This window comes from Molothrus ater, chromosome 7, assembly GCF_012460135.2.
Source record: "Molothrus ater isolate BHLD 08-10-18 breed brown headed cowbird chromosome 7, BPBGC_Mater_1.1, whole genome shotgun sequence".
Taxonomy (NCBI): domain Eukaryota; kingdom Metazoa; phylum Chordata; class Aves; order Passeriformes; family Icteridae; genus Molothrus; species Molothrus ater.
In genome coordinates this window covers 35,985,050-36,002,378 of record NC_050484.2, presented here as the reverse complement: position 1 = coordinate 36,002,378, position 17,329 = coordinate 35,985,050, and the positions used below count along the sequence as shown (strand labels likewise).

The following is a 17,329-nucleotide window of genomic DNA, read 5'->3' as shown; positions in this document are numbered from 1 at the left end:
CAATTTGATTTGGGAGAAAGGAATGCAAGGCTTTCTTCTAAAAATTCAACTTTAAAGAAATACAAATTCTGTAAAAATTACTGAAATAATTCCTCAATACTTTTTAACGATGATCCTCTGTGGATCTATTTCTTAATTCTCTGCCTTCCCAAATAATAAATGTTTTGGGCCAATAAAACCCAGTAGAGTATTTAAAAAGCTGCAACACCGTTGCTTAAGAGAGTCATGACCTTTATTCAGTCAGCATCTAACAAACCCCAAGTCCTGCTGTTACTGCTTGTGGGTTCTTTCTGGACCATCTGTTATCAACAAAATAACTGGAAATTTAGAATATTCTTAGAGCTGCCATTGAGCTTATTAATAAACTGCCAAAATACTTCCATGATCTGGTAAATTGCAGACACAAAGTGCTGACTTTCCAACTCTAAAGACTTTGGAAATATCAACGAGAGAATTTTGCATCCTGGCTGCAATAATTATATTTGCACTGTTTGGCAATAACAAGGCACTACAGAATCCATTATTAATGGACTAAAAAAGAATAAATGAAATACCTGGGCTCATTCAAGAAGGTAGAACATGTTATTCTGCAACCAAGACAATGTACTCACATGGAATCTGGTCCCTATCTGAAACTAAGATAATTATTCCCAGACTCACTGGTTGTGGAGGGGATGACGTAGAAATTATGGAGAGGCAAAAGAGTTTACAGTGACAAATCAATTGCAAAAATTCCTAGGAAAACTCACCTGTCATAACAATTGATGTCATCCAGCCAGCAGCCTTGCTTCACGATTTCAATTGATCCAGAAATATTCTTCCATGTGGCAAAGCAGTGTCTCCTTTTATCTTTATCACCATAGCAGGGCTCGATCCCACTGCGGTTGGTTTTGTCCTTCTCCCAGTTAGCGTTGTAGTAGATGCACTCCTGTGTTTCTGATCTGCCCAGGATGGCACCTGGAGGGGTGGGAAGCACAATTCAATGGAATTCTGCAGGATCAGGCACATGAAGAAATGCAGGTTGTATAAAAATATCATTTCCTGCACGTACCAATGTGCCCTCTCTCCCCCCTTTTTAATAAAGAGAGAAAACACGGAAAGTTCAGCAGCATTCCAAGTGTTGAAACATAAAACAAAGATCTTCTGTGAAGTCAAACAGTGACTTGCATAACTTAGCAAGATTTGCAGAAATGAAGAACAAGTCATGGCAATACTTCTCCATGAATAGCAATAGCAGAGAAAATTTAGAATGCTGAGCAGGGAAGATTTAATTAAAATATTCGCCAAACCAGGAGCTTTAGCCAGGAAAATTCACCAAAAGGCATTTGTGCTTCTTATCTTGTTACAGGAGCCAAAAGAGCAGGGAGTTCATCTCAGAAAGCCCCAAAAAGCCAAGTGTTTAGGGGCAAGTGTTACAGAATCCCAGAACGCTGTGGGTTGGAAAGGACCTTAGAGAGCATTTAGGGACCATCTAGGAACTTCCTGGGATTTGGGTGGAGATCCCTCCAGAGTTAATGGGATGCAAAGCACCAGCCTGGCTCCTGCAAAGGTGGAGGGTTGTTGGGAAGCAAGACTGTTAACAGAAGACAGGGAGGGAGTGAGAACTGCCTTTTATTTCTGTTTTTCTCTTGTCAGACACTGACCAGAGCGTGCCATTCATCTCCATGGGAGCTCCACCATTTAACATGCGTTAAAGCCATGGGAAAATGGAGATGGAGGAGCTGGAGAACCAGAGCATCCACTGAGGAAGGCTCAGGAGGATGCCAAAGCACTTTGCCTGTATTTATCCATACAGTCACAATTTTTAAGACATTACATTGCCCAGCACACTGAAGACCAGACTGGAAGAGAAAAGGTTTCCCACAGCAGTTTTTGACATGTTTATTTGCATCACTCACTACCTCCTTTACCCACGTTTATCCACAATAAATGTGACCCAGCAGCCATTCCTGAGGAGAATGAGGATTATTCCCACCTGAGCCTTGGGAGAGCAGCACAGGAAGGCAGAGCTGAGCCCAGCACTGCCCGTCCTGAGCATCCCACCTTGCTCTGCCTGTGTTCCCAAAATAGGCAGGAGCTGGAGGATCAATGGGAGAGGGGCAGGAGCCAGCTGGGAACGCTGCGAGGGGCAGCCTGGGAACCATTAAATTCCTTGTGCTGCCACAGCCTGACCTTTACAGCTCTCAGCTATGGCAAGAAACAGATGAGGCAACAGATTGAACAATTTGGTTCTGTCAGTGCAATAAAGCAGAAGTCCTGGATTTCTCTCACACGTGCCATTGCTTTTCTCCTGCTGCCAAGCCCAGCTTTGAAGGACCACAGACAAGCTGAAATTTATAAAATTCAACAACTGCAGTAAAACTAACTTTGCATAAATATTCTCTTTGTTCCTGTCTTCTTTCTAGTCAGGTTTTCTTATCCACCTATTTTTTAATCCATTAATGCTCCAATCAGTGACTGGCAGCAGCCACTGTTGCTTTAATGACCTTGGATCTGGCTGGGGCTTCTCACCTGAGCAGGCACCTGCAATGGGTCTGGCCAGACTAAGCCAGGCTTGAGCAGAGCAGGACAATCCTGGATTAATCCTTCAAAGCAGAAAAGCAGGAACGCGGTGGAAGCAAGGTAAGAGGAGAAGGGGAACCACACAAAGAAGGCAGCCCTGAGCCCATCTGCTTCCAAGCAGCTCTGCCACCCCCTCCACAGGGATGGAGCTCCCAGGGGACAAGGGCAGCTGGCATTTACAATAAAGTGAATTTATTAGGCAGAGCAGGTCTCTAATGGAACTGCTGTATCCATTCTGAGTGCACAGGGAATTGCCAGGTCCTCAGAAACCAATTCCTGAATCTCAAAAAGGAAAGTGGTGCTGCTGAAAGAAGCCAAACTCCAGCAGTGTCCTGTGGATGGAACAGGAGGTCTGAAAGCTTGGGGTAAACACACTGGGAAAGCAAAGGGCATAAAGTACAGAATTGAGTTTACTTTGGGCCCATTAAGCCAGATCCCACTGGATATCTGAGTATTCCCATCCCAGTGCTGCCATCCCTCACACTCCTGTCCATCCACCACAGCTGCTCTCGGGGAACAAAACCAACATTTGAACTTGTGAACCACTCCTAATACAGGAAACAGCAGACCTGGGAGCAATTCCATCAGACAGTTCAAGAGCAGCCTGGAAAACCTCACCCCAGGAGGAGCTGGAAGCACTGGCTGCCATTTCTCAAACAGGGAGACTGAATGACTGAAAAAAATCGACCAGTTTGTTAATTAATTAAAAAGGGGCAAACAGTGCACAGCTCCCAAGGACTAACATGGCCTTAATTCAGGAAGGATCCCTGGGAAAAGGCGCTGGATGGAATAGGAATTGTCTCTTGCAGGTATCGTTAAAAAAAAAAGACAGGAACTGCTGGGAGTTCATCATCCAGCTTCATCCACTAAACCTAACATTGAGCAACACAAGCCCATGGTCTGTGCTGCAGGAATGGTTTCCTGATACTTTATCTGAGATGTGATAATGATCATGTCCCTCCCTTTCCAGGGAAGACTTCAACACTTCCCACGTCCTACCCTCACTCCAAACCCTGCTTTTGCTGCGTGATTAGTTGGTGACACCACGGAAAGACACAAAGGGCAAAGGAACTGAATCTGTGATCTCTCACTGCTTTATGAAATGTAACAACATTTTCAAGCTGAAGTCATGAAAATTGATGAAAAGCCTGCAAAGATTAGTTTAATGGTGCCAAGGACACTTTTTTTTTTGCTATTGCCTAGAGAATTTACAATATATAAAAGAACTGAAGGGTGAGGTTCAGTCTGGCAGACACCTCTGCCTGTAACAAAAGGTTACTTAAATTGTGTTATATTTGAGATGAATTTGAACTCTTTAAGTACTGAAATACAAGGAATGGAGCAGTTGATTAGAATAAACCAGCAGAGCACCACAGGGACTGAGTAACTTATAGATAGAATGGCCCATTCACCAAAATACCAGAATTGTAACACGCTGTTCCAGAGGAGCAGAAAAGAACAGAAAATGAAGCATAAATAGAATTAACACCTTACACAAAAAACCTTCAGCTGCTGCACAGGTACCTTTTCTCAAGTACTTGCCCATGTGTGTTATTCTATTTGTTTCCACAGTGATCTCAAACACTTCCTAGCCCTACAAATATATCTAAGAACAGACTACAAATACAGACTAAAAAAGCCCAGCTTTGATGTTCCTGCGAGCAGGAAGCAGGGTTTTATCATTCTCTATTTTTTCTGATAACACCCAGGGGAATGTTTCTCAAAGGAAGAAGAAAGAAGTTATTTCCAACCTAATAAAGCAAACCGAGTTCCAAGAGAAAGGATTCTGTCCTCCTTTTACATGCCACGATGTCCCCAAACTGATTTTGTTGATTTTTAGACTAATATTAGTGCTATTATCCCTGTTCTCAATGCTCCCAGGTCAAACAAGGACTGTACTTCAGATGAGCTGAGCCAAAGTACATTCATTAAATCCAAACACAGCAGCAATTAGCTCAGGCAAGGCAAGAACTGCAGCAAAGATAAACAAGGCAGTGAGGTACCAAATCACCTGCACTGCTGCCACCCTGCCCCGTAAATATTCAAAATTTAAAGATTAACCTGATGCTCCAGAAAGCTGCTTTCTTCTTCTAAAATAGTCTTTAAAAATAAATGAGTTTGCAACTTGAACAGGGGTAAACTTGGTAAGCTTTAGTGTAGTTTTGTACAGCAAGAGCTGCATTTTTCTCCAGGATTGGAGTGGGGGGAGCAACAGGAAATCTGTATTTGCTAAGATATCTCATCATATACTTGGAAAATATTTCAATTTTTTTGCAGTTCACACCTTTTCAAAATGGAAAATTTGTAAGGACGAGCCTGCCATGGAAGTATGAAATTCTGTAGCTGAGATAACACTTCTGAAAAAGAAGGAGAGAAGAATAAAGTGCTGGAAAACTGAAGGATGATCAAGCCAAAGGCTCTACAGCAGAGTGGAAACTATGGAGGATGATGTCACCTAAAACAGGGAATAGAACTGAGAGTGAAGAGGGGGAAGGTGAGAGGAATAATATCTGTATTGTTAAAAAACCCCCTTGCAGCCCCTGGTTTGCTTGGTGGACAGTAACAACAAAAAAAAAAAACCTTTTTTTACTCTGAGTCTTCAGGACTTACAGTATGGAAAATAAATCAGCTGCTTTAACCACTAGATGATGTTATTTTACATATATAGATATATCTTGGGTTTATTTGCATGGTGCTCTGGCTGAAGGAAAAAAAAAAAAAAAAGCTGGGATTATTTTTCCAATGTGCTCCCCTCAGTCCCTCCCAGCAGTTTGTGCCACTGATAGAAGAAATTAATAATGCTGTAATGGGATTTTGCAGAGAACTTCCATTTTCTGCCTTCTACTTCCAAATATCTTCTTTAAGCCTGGATTTCAGGAAGTGGGAAAACCCCCAGATCTCTGGTGGCCGAGTTTTCCGGAATGCTTTCAGAGCAAAGCACGTGGCAGAAAATGGAGAAAAAGGCTCAGTGGCCATCTCTGTTCTTTAGGTAGAAATTAAAGTGCCACCAAGAGCTGTCAGCCCTGAGATAAAGATTGTCATCCTTTGGGGATCTCCAGAGACTTGGAGTTAAGTGTTATTTTTCACACTCCCTGACTTCAAGGGAACACAGTAAAACAGAGGCTGATGTTTTCAAGTTCAAACATGCCACTGCTGTCACTGCGAGGTGTGAGCAGCACACAGCACAAACACCTCCCAGCCACTGCCTGCCGAGTTCTGTAGGGGGGAAAAAGCTCCCAAGATCCCAGAAATGGTTGGGTTTGAGGCACAGCCTTGGGGCTGCACTCATCTCAGGTGCTGGTGGCTTTCAGTCACTGCTGGTCCAATCCCCCCTTCCTGGCATGATTACCAGATGGTTAAAATATTCCAATATCACTAACACAGGGCTCAAAACTGAAAAGTTGAAATTCTACAAGATTCAGATGTTGGAAAAAATAGAATAGGGCCAAACAGTAACCAAGAAATTGGTTTGCTCTTGATAGAATGGCACTGAGTTTTACATCTCTTGTGTCTCACTCTTCATCTGAGAATAGAAGAAAATCTTTTAAAATGCCTCTCAGCTGCCCCAGCTCTAAAAACCTAAGAACAATCAAACAACAGGTGCTGGGTAGAAATACTCAGTTCCCAGTTTGGATTATCGTCCTCTCCCCAGCGCAAAACCCCAAACACAAAGCATAATAATAAGGAGAAAACTTGATTCATTTGACAATAAAAGTTGCACCCTGATTATCCAGGAGGGTTCACCTCCTCTTGCCTCTGCATGAAGCTGAGGGAAGCAGCTGCCCAGGAAGGAGCCAGGGATTCTCTCCCAGTGCACACAGGAGTGACACCATTCCCACCCAGAGTCTTGGAATGCTGTTACTAAACTCAAAAAGAGGCCCTTCAGCACTAAAGGCACCAATTAAGCAGCTAAATAAACCACCTAGGGACACACAGACTGGATCAGGAATGATGAATCCTTCTCAGGGGTGAGTCTCATGCTGCTGGTGGCAAGCAGCAGCATTTCTATTTTGGGACCTGCCAGGGAGTTTCCCAGGAATGATCTCAGATACCTGTCAGAGCTGTTCTCTGATCTGAGAACCCCCAACCAGCACAATCCTGCAGCTCATCAGATATGGGAGCTCCTCTCAGGAACATCCAGCTGTGAATCCCAAAGGATTTTGGATCAAAATGATCCTTTTTAGGGTTGGTGTTTGTGGAGGTTCTTCTCTGAGCTACAAAACTTCCTGAGAACTTGTGAGCTATGAAACATTTAGAATTTTCTCCAGTGGAGGGTTAAAATTCCTGCAGCCTCATGGAGATGGGAAATTTGAACATATTAATCACTTCATTAAAAAGCATTGGGAAAGCTTCATTTTAGCTGTCAATTTTAGCTGTCTTCAAATTTCATTCCCTGGTTAGGCTGTAAGAGAGGATCAAGAAATGAGATTTTCTCCAGCCCTCCTCCTGTACTGTTTGTTTCACACCCCTTCCAGGGGCTGTTCAGCAGGATCAGTGTCAGTATTTCACCTGCATTTAAAAAGACAAAGAAGGAGTCTCCTCTCCACAGATTCCCTCCTGACCCCTCAAAGACACACCCAGGAGAGTTAATTCCAGCTAATTACAACAAAATATTCTACCTTTTGCCTCCCAAATCAGTCAAGCACAATGCAAATGTAACAGTTTGACTGCAAAGCAAACAGAACCACACACCAAGTCAAACAAAAACACAGTCAAGACATCTAAGAGGCAAGCATCCAACTCCACATTTGATGTTTCCTCCACATGATATATCCAACCCCCACTTCTTTTTCTGTCTTACAGGACCTTATGTAACTATTTAAAAGACAACAGGACCAGTGTGATTCTGCCTTCAAGTCAGCTCTCCAACAAATCTCTCTGTGGGTGTCGTGTCCCACTCGGTGCTATTGCAAGCAAAAACACCACCCAGTTCTCCTACATGTGCTGATCAAGCTTCTTATTTACATTCTAATTCTTTAGCCATCCTTATACGTCTCTTTTTTTCTGTGGTTACAACCAAAACCCCAGCCTAAACACACTTACAACCAGTTTTGTTGTTTGTTTTGTTGTTTGTTTGTTTTTTTTTTTTTTAATTTTTAAAGCATCAGCTGTATCTTTTTCCTTCAAGCTCGCCCAGCAAAATTCCCAAGTGCTGAGCTCATGGGCAGGAGCTGGATGGTCAGTGCACAGCCAGACAAGCTCCAGCTGCCCTTGTCCAGATGGCAGCTCAAAGGAGGAGACACAGGTCCCACATTTGTGTAAACACACACAGGGATTACCTGGGAGCTGCAGGCAAACAGGATAAGTGGAGGGGAAAAGGCAGAACTCAGTGCTGAGAAATTCAACCCTTCCACTGCTCCTGCTCCACTGAGCTGGGAACCTGCCTTACTCCTCCTCTTCCATTTGATGGAGAATGGGCCCTCTGAGCTTCAGTCTTGGTTCCACACAGCCCGTGACCCCGGGCTTTTGTGTTTTCATTTCCATTTTCATTTCCCCACCTCATCCCACCAGGGCTTGCCAAGCTCATCCTGCTCACACCCTTCAGCCATTCCCAAGGCTTTCTCCAGGATGGATATTGGGTTTGTTTGCTGGGACACACTCCTGCAGAAGCGCTTTGGGATCAGCTGCATCTCTAAAGGATGGCATTGGCAGCTCGTGTGTCTGCCCTGATGCAGGAGCCCAGTCTGAAAAGCGTTTTGGAGCTGCAGCACAATCAAAAATCCAACTGGGCTGTGCGGCCTCAAACAGCTGAAGTGGCACAAATGAGTGGAAGTAATTCCTTCCTTCAGCCACTAAACTTAAATAAATGTCAGGCTGCAGCAGTACACATCTGAGTAAATACCTATCAGCACAAAAATGCTAATATGTTTGTGACTGCTGAACTCTCTTCCTAAAGCAAAAACATCTACATAACCCCAAACTTCACTGGGTCTGCTTCATTCCATTTCTACTGTCCAGTCCTGTTGAGATCAAATTCCAAACCTTGTCTACACTGGAAGAGTTTTAACATTTGTGTCCTCATGCTCTGAGATCAGTGTTGATTACATTTAAGAATCCAGCACAACTGCCTCTTTACCTCCAGCTAAAGTGGCTGTCACTTGAAATGGATTTTCTTTGTCCCCTCTCAGGCTGCCTCATTTTGCCAGACTGTAATCTGAAGATTAAGTGAAAAATCCCGTTTCTAGAGCTGGAAACAACCCTGTTTACAGACAGACAGACAGAAGCACTGCTGCCATGGCCAGCACATCCCCTCCAGAGCCAGCTCCAAACACAACTCCAGGCTCAGCTGCAGCCCAGCCCCAGGGAGCAGATCCTGCCACCTCTGAGGGAGGCAAGAAAAGAGGACTAAGACTTTTTTTGCCTCAAGTTTCTTATTCAGGACTTGTTTTCAATGGGTTAAGGGAAATCCAGTGCAACTACCTTATGGGGTCTTCGTTAAGTAAATGTTTTCACTCATTATTTAAATACTCAGCATTTTTAACCCCCATCATCGCCTTGCCCTGCTCCAAGGGCACTCCAAGTGAGCTTCCCTCAGGAATGAGAACTGACAGATTTCACTACAAGTCACTATTAGGACTGGCTTTACAGAGAACAAATTTGGATCTAAGTGACCAGTTATCTAGAGAAAATATCATTTATTTAAGATTTAGAAGAAGAAAACAGCAATGGAACAGCAAAGCAAGTTCCTCATATACCTCAATTAAAAACTAATTTTCTGTTCAATTTTTCTAGTCTTTATGGATTCCCATGAAGCTGATCCACTCATCCTCTTCTTAAAAATGTTACTACTAATACTAATACTAATTATATCCAGAAAAGCAAGATCAACACCCAAAAGAACAAATCCAAAAAAGAAGCATTTCAAGACCAAAAGGAGGTTATTAAAGTCAGCATAACACACACTAAAACTTAACTCTTTTTGTATTTTTTATCAGAACTTTAGGAACAACTGACTGGAAAGGGGAAAAATTTAAAATTACCATTTAAAAACTCTTTTCAGAGCACAAATCTGTAGTAGAGACTTTAAAACATGCTACACATTGGCCATCCAGCACATTTATTGTCATTAAAACATTATATTCAGCCACTCCTGCAACAGCTGCTTTAAATAAATCAGCTCTGCTTTAACATGAGAATCAAATCAACACAAAAGTAACCCAGGACAGTGGGGTTTATTTCTCTTACCTGCCTAAAGCACTTGAAAATGGTTTAGATTTCCATTTTAGGTGTTCTTCTTAAGAAAACACCTCATTAGAAAGAATTGCAGTTCAATTCTAACAACCTGTAAATAATCTCTCTATTCCTTAAAATAAAAATTTAGAGGATTAAAAAAGAATTATATATATATATATATATATATATATATATATATATATAACCTACTAACATCAAGTAGTTTATATATATAACATACTAACATCAAGGAAAAATCCAACTAATAAAAAAATATTCTTATTTCTGGTTCTGTATGAGTAACAAATTTGATGTTAATCTCCACCATCTCATTTAACAGCACAAAAATACCTGTTAGAAACTCAAGGCTATTGCTGGAATTCTCCCTAAGTATGAAAAAATTAAGTCACGTTTTAAAAGTTTTAAGCATCTAAGCATTTAAAAATTAATTAATTAAATTAAATCTCATTTATGAACCATTCACACAAGCTATGGGGAATGCAAGTCAACAGGAGCATCACTGTTTGTTAGGAAAAGTATCCAAAACTAAAAAGTGTTACTGGATATTTGAATTTTGGTAAAACCCCCCCTGATCCTCCAGCCCACACCTGACACAGCACAATAATCCCAAACTGTTTCAGTTTCAATGATAAAACTGCCTTCAATGTTCAGCTGAGCCACTTTTGCTTCATTTCACTTGGCAAGAAAGCCTTAGAACCCCATTTGTTACAAAAACCTTGGACAAACCTGCAGCGTTAACTTCCCAATGTGCTGATTTGGAATATTAAATCATCTCCAGGAATTTTGACTCTCAGGAGGCCCTGCACAGATCCCAGCACACCAGGATCTATATTTAGAACAGCAACTCCAGTTCAACCAGTCCATCAGTTCTGTACTGGGTGATGCTTTTAAATCAGGGGCAATCCAGATCTGCTGGCTGACACTTGCATTAAAATGTTTTATTTTAATTCATTTTCCCCCCCATGCTGCATCAACAAGGCAAGATTACAGATCTCCAGAATGATAACCCTGCTGCAACATAAAAATATTATTTTTTGCTACAGAACTGAAGAAAAATAAATTTTAAATCACTGCTAAGTCACAACAAAGCCACAACAGTTTTAGAATTCATAAAGATCAGGTGAAAAAAAATTAAGTAATGACCAAATACAGAGCAATGCACAACTCACTGACTCCTATAATGGATTTCCAAGTGGTTTTTGACAGCTAAATATTATTTAACTTATGTTCTGGTTACTTCTCCATCGTTTTGTGTATTGGATGAGCTCATGTTCCCAAACTTGGATTTAAAACACCACTGTGGTCTAGAAGCTACAAATATTTTTTAGAATCTAACCAACAGACTGGAATAAAGCACCAACAAAAATTGAAATATAAAACAAACCCCATGCAACTTGAATATTTATTTAACAGAACTACCCAGTTTTACTGACTCACTGACAAATTGTTTGAGTATTAAAGGTTTACCTTCATTTCAAACCTCCCCATAAAATACATCAAGTTCTCAAATGGGCCCTAAACAATGCTAATGAATAAAGAAGGGAACAAGCAGCACATGTGAATATTTCAGATCTCAGAGAAATCACTTCAGTTGCCCTTGGTGCACACAAATGAGGAGCAGTCACGTCCCTAAGCAGGCGCAGATTTAACCCCTGAACACAGATTTGAGGAACTCCCCTCGCTCAGCTCTTCAGCAGCCACACAGAACTGAAATTGTACCCCGAGAAAATGTGCTTTATTTGGGTACTTGGCTGTGTTTGACCCCTTTCAGGAGCCTGAAGCAAGCCAGCTCCATCCCCCGGAGCTGAGAGGGTGGAAAATGGGGCCCCAGAATCTCTCCTGAGCAGCAGGCAGCAGATAGCAGCAGATCACCAGCAGCAGAGATCCAGATCAAAGCTTCCTGCACCTTCCCTCAGATCTGCATCCAGCAGCAGGGGAAAACCCACTCAGGGCTCACCTGGCTCCCTCCTGCCAGCTGAACGTTCAGCAGCACAGTTGCTGCATCTGAAATAACCCAAAGGACTCATTAAAGCCTTTCTAGATACAAAATCCCCATTTTTGCCACTCGCTGAAGGTATCCAAATGTGCCATTTTTCTAGCAGTTAGGGATGATACTGAGCCTCTTTCTCTACAAACAAATACAGATACAAAAAACCAGTTAAGAGAGTTTCTGGCATTCGAGAAAGGAAGATGATAAATGTAATACAACCAGTTTTAATCAAGATCAAAGCTGCAGGAGAATGCAGACAGACAGTCTAGACTGCTTTACTTTGAAAGCCTAAGCATATAAAGCAACATCTGCAAAGAACATTAATCACATTTAGTCCACAATCTTATCACCTCCCAAGCAAGCAGAAACAACTTTTACTTAAAAGTCATATGCTTCTATGTGACAAGCGTTTTTAATTATCTTTAAATTAGATATTTATCACTGATTACAAAGCTGCTCTGTTCACTTTGAAATAAGCTGATGTAATTTGAAATACATTTGCAGAGCTCCCTGGACAAAAAATGGAATAAAGTATTGGTAAGGAAGCCTGGTGAACAGTAACAATTATTTTACATCACTGGTACAGAGTGGGAATTCTCAAAATATTGAATTAAGTTCTGATTTGCTCCTCTGCATTTCAGACCACAACTCAGCAGACAGCAATAAAGTGAAACATTTTCTGTACAGTTTTCTTTAGCTTTAGAAAATAACTTGAGAATATAAATAATCAGCTTTCCTTCAATTTTCTTTCTATAAAAAACATTTATCTCGCTCCTGCACTTTAGAGGGGAATTAAAAATTTGAGAGATGGTGCATATCTACATATAGAGTATTTATGTGATAATGCACATCTTTCTATACAAAAGCAATTTATTTCTTGTTTACCTTGGTTTATTTTGCTTATATTCTGGTCCATTCTCCCTTATGATTTTGCCTACTCACTAGCAATCATTTAATTTATTTTATTTAAAGTGTCTTGCATTAAAGTTTTCCCTTCTGCCAAGGTTTTCATACAATCTACCCTTCAACAAGAGCCTGGCAGAGACAAATCCACAAAAAAAATCCATCATCTTACAACCCTGAGGCAACAGCTGTGACAATTTACAACATTATAAACCCACAGAGGCAAAGAACAAAACTGGGAATTTCTGCACTAAACTCAGCTTCTCCAGCAGCCCCACATCCCACAGGAGAGCTCGTGAAACGCAGCAGCAAATCCAAAATTTATGAGTCTTACTCAAAAATCTGGGTGTTAAATTCCTCAGTTCAGAGCAGGCAGAGTGTGCAGCCTCCCCTGCAGCAGGAGTCACTGGGAAAAGGGATTTTTAGGATTTCTACTGATACCTTTCAGTTGGAGATCCCTTTGCAGATCCCTTCTGGAGATCTCTCTGCAGGCACTGCTGGCCATCCTGCTGCTCCTGAGATTCCTCCCCACAAACTTACAGACAAAAAGGCAATTCTGAATCCTTTTTTCCCCAAATCCTCCCCGGTCTGGTCGCTTTGCTGTTGCAACTCTCAGCTGCAGAACAGAGGTTTTGCAGCAGCAAAGCCCCAGTCACTCATCCCACCCTGAGGAGTGGAGATTTCATTGAATTTCTGTGGAAAAGCACCTGGTTTATTCTCCCTGCTCAGGCCTGCAGCATCCTCCTGAAGCTCTGCAGCGTTCCTGGAGTGCTGGAGTTCATCTGCCTGAGCTATTTTAAGAATTTCCTATCTTTAGGCCTGCTGACAACACTTTTTTTATTTTTTAATGTAACTTTAACCTCCCACAAAAAGCAGTTGAACAAAGAGAGACTCTGCACACCTTCTGAGACTCCTACACCTGTGGAAATTGGAATGCTTGGAGAAATACCCTCCTATACTATGATTTAAGTTCATTTCTTGGTGTTCTTTTCTTATTTAACTGGGCATCTCATAGAGCCACACCAAGGCAATCTATTTTCTGGCCAATTTTTAATTTGCTTATCTGATCAATACCACCACAGTTCTTTAAGTTAAAACAAATTACAAGTATTTAGGTAGAGCAGGAAATTTCAAAGTGCTGTAGGATAATGCAGAGGCTTTCTCAGAGCTTGGCTATTTATCTTCAAAACCCTGGGATTGGTTTGGGCTGCAAAATTTTAATGAGGTAAATTTGATAGAATAACTAGAACTAGACAGCTGCTTTTAAAACAGCAAATAAAATTTAGTTTCAATCCTAACTCCAGCTAGATGAACTTCAATTTTTATTATCTCATCTCATGGAATGAACCACGTGGCCTAGGAGAAATAACACTGTGGCCATTTAAAGACAAGGCAGGTTCTGACAGTTCTCACTGAACTCTCAGAGGAAACCAGAATTCCAAAGTCCAGGGATGAATCAGGGAATCTCGGGTACGTGACCCAAGAAAACAACACCACAAACAAAAGCTTTAGGCAAAAGCACTGCACTTGCTACTACAAGATAATTTGTCTTCTAAATTTAGATAACAATTAAGAAAATGTTATCTAGTGACCTGAAATCTGGAAGGCACTTTAGGATATGGTTTTGACCTTCTAGCTCTTATTCAAGAACACATTCAAAGCCAAAATATGAATGCTGTTACTCCATTTAAAAGCCTCTTGACACTTTGACAAAGTAACAGCCTTACATTTGATGATTGAAACTCCAAGTTCCACGGCAATAAAAGGCTCCAGAGGGTTCCCTGAACACGTTTTCCACGGGTACTCCCTGTGCCCAGAGGCAATGGGGTGAATCTCTCCTGCCTCTCAAAGATAAGAGGACAAAGATGACTGTGGATCTACTGCATTAGTTTATTTGGGAGGGACCTGCCAGACAGGTGAGCTGCTAACACATCTTCAAAAACACTCCTAGGAAATTACCAGAACATCAGTGAGAGAAGAAAATGACAATTTTTAAGCTGTGCTGCATGAAAGATTAAAAAAAAAGACATTTAAGCTACAATTCTGTCTATTAATGCCATCCTCTGTTAAGTATGAATTCCCCAGAAGTGAAGTGGCTGCCTGCAATACGCAGGATTCCCTAGAAATAGGATTCCACCCACTGCACGTGGAGGCAGGTGAGTAAGAGGCAAAGAAGGATCTCTTCAAGGAACCTCCCATGGGCTAACACTCACTAAACATGAGAAATTCTGGATTTCACAGCATTTTGGAAGATCAGAGCAGCCTGGAGTAGCCTGTGTAATAAATATACGAAGAAACTTTTCAGGCCAGGGTGTGGAAACTAGAAATTCAGAACTTATCAATGCATGAGTCTTAAGACCAGGGGAAATAAAAAAAAACTATACTTGAGTCCAGGAGTACAAATCACATCAACTCATTTTGATCTGTTCTGCTCAAGCAGCACTGCTAATAAAGAAGCAGAGGATTGAGAGATGAAAGCAAGTGAGCAGAGCCCAGGACACCCAGCTTGGATTAGCCCATATCACTGCAATCAATGTCTCAGTGTGCCTAAAGTCACCCAGAGGAGCCAGCAGCACTGAATCTGCTGACAGGGACGTCTGGGGCTCGCTGAGTGTGAAGGGAATCCAGCCATGAGGCCAGGCTGGCAGGGACAGACAGACTGCCAGGGACAGACAGCACTGCTCACCCCTGCAGGATCCTCCCCAGGACAGTGCCCAGGGAAGGAGCAGGGAATCACCAGCACAGCCACACTGAACTCCACAGAAACAGGAGTGAACTCCACAGAAACAGACGGTGACCGGGCTGAGTGAACTTTGCTCGGGCTCAGCAGGGCTGATCCATGATCCACCCCCTCCCTCCCTCCCTCCCTCCTGCCACACCGGCTCCAGGGAAGGACTGCTCCCTTCCAGAGAAATCCAGTGACAGGGAGCAGGGAATCTCCAGGGCAAGGGACACTGCTCCAATGCTGGCTCTGGAAAGTTCCTCAGCGCAAACTCTGAGGCTACAACTGCTTGGAAGAGATGAGGAAACAAACGTGTCCGAACACACAAACACAAACAGAAGGTCGGCCTAATTTTAAGCTAGATTCTCCTTTTCAGGAGAATTTCAAAAGCCTCAGACAATCTGAACTGTAGGGTGAACTAAAGGCTTATGGCAGCAGCGTTCAGCAATTATTTGATCTGGAAATTCCATGCAGACCCAAGTTTAATCACCTCTGAACAAACTATTCCTTCCTGAATTTGTCCATCTGTGAGATCATTTTTTATTTCCACATGTTCTGAAACACTGAGTTCTACAGTTTAATTACCCATCATTAGTAGATGTACTTTTTCTGTTTAAAGTACCTTCATCAATCATTTGGGTGGATTTGATGTGAAGCAGCTGGCCAGCAGGCTGAGCAGGAGACAGGACAAGTTACCAAAGTACTCAGCCCCCAAAGCAGCCTGAAATGCATTTCCATGGTTTTCACACAAAGGTAGGATGTTGGCATGGACTGGGATGGAGGAATTACAGGTATTTAGCAGTATCTGGGTTATTCACTTCCAATTCCCAACCTGATTTAAACCAGAATGATGCTTAAAAGGAAATCCTTCAAGTTTGATGCTGGGAATTTTTATAACAGAAAATAACTCAGCAGATTTCAAGTTGTTTATATTTAGTTAAGTTATATATGTGCTCATATGGAACCTTTATTCTTAGCTATTGGGAATAAAGAAATATCTACATCCAAAAGAATGTCTTTCATTAGTAGCAAAATGAAAACTTTCCAGGTATTAAGGGACAGAGTAATGCTGTATTGTTACAGCTTTATTTTCCTTAAGATAGGAAGCATCGGTGTCATGGGGATTGCTGACTTTCTCCAGAGAAATTCCCAAGTTGTATTTGGAGTCTCTTACCCAGAGCAGTCATAAACACAAGTTTAAGGGCTTCTACTGCCAGATGTTGTGTTTGATGGAGAAGTGCTTGTGCTCACACAGAAACAGGTGTTCCTCTTGTCACAGCTGAGGAATTCACTCAGCAATAAATCCTCCTGGCAGGCCAGAAGAACACCAAAGCTTCACAAACGCAACAAAAAAATTTATGGGAGAATTCTCCTGTCTTGCCTGCTCCAGGTGTTTATCCTGTGGTAGTCGATGAGCGTTTGAACGTGAACACAAACAGTTCTATCAGCAAGATCAATAAGGAGAATTTCCCTTTGCAAAGGAGAAGAAAAATTGTCTGGTTTTTCATTTGGATTTTTTTGTTGTTCGGTTGGCTGGCTTTTGTTGTTTGGGTTTCTTCCCCCAGGACAATGATTACCTCCAGACAGCCAACACAGGAACAGATATTTAATAAATCACTGGCCAAACAGCAACAATGACTCAACTTTCAGCGTAGCACCCTCAGGAGTGGTTAATTGTGTCCTATCAGGAACAAGACTCGTGCTATGGAGCCCACACCAGGAATGCCAGGCTTTCCCGAGCTCCCTTCCTTGAAAAGGCAGCTGAGGCAGAGCCTGCCACCTCCCTCCACCCTGGATCAGTCAGCAGCGTGTCCCACAGCTCAGGTGGGTGTCACGCTGCAGCTTCTCCTCTTGGGATGTTTATTTAAGTATTATTTATGCAGAGATACCAAGGTTGGTAATGCCCTGAACTCTGGCATCCCACTTCCCTGTGGAGTCCCAGCAGGAATGCAGCACTC

At 42.1% G+C, this 17,329-nt stretch overlaps 1 protein-coding gene across 2 annotated transcripts in view; it reads right to left on the bottom strand.

The window, feature by feature from the left end:
- ACVR2A (activin A receptor type 2A) overlaps nt 1-17,329 on the bottom strand; it is a 54,475-nt gene that overhangs the window by 22,839 nt on the left and 14,307 nt on the right. For both annotated transcript variants that reach the window (XM_036386469.2, XM_036386468.2), the window contains exon 2: nt 750-957. In XM_036386469.2, the coding sequence (XP_036242362.1) occupies nt 750-957 (208 nt within the window). The remainder of the gene's footprint in view (nt 1-749; nt 958-17,329) is intronic.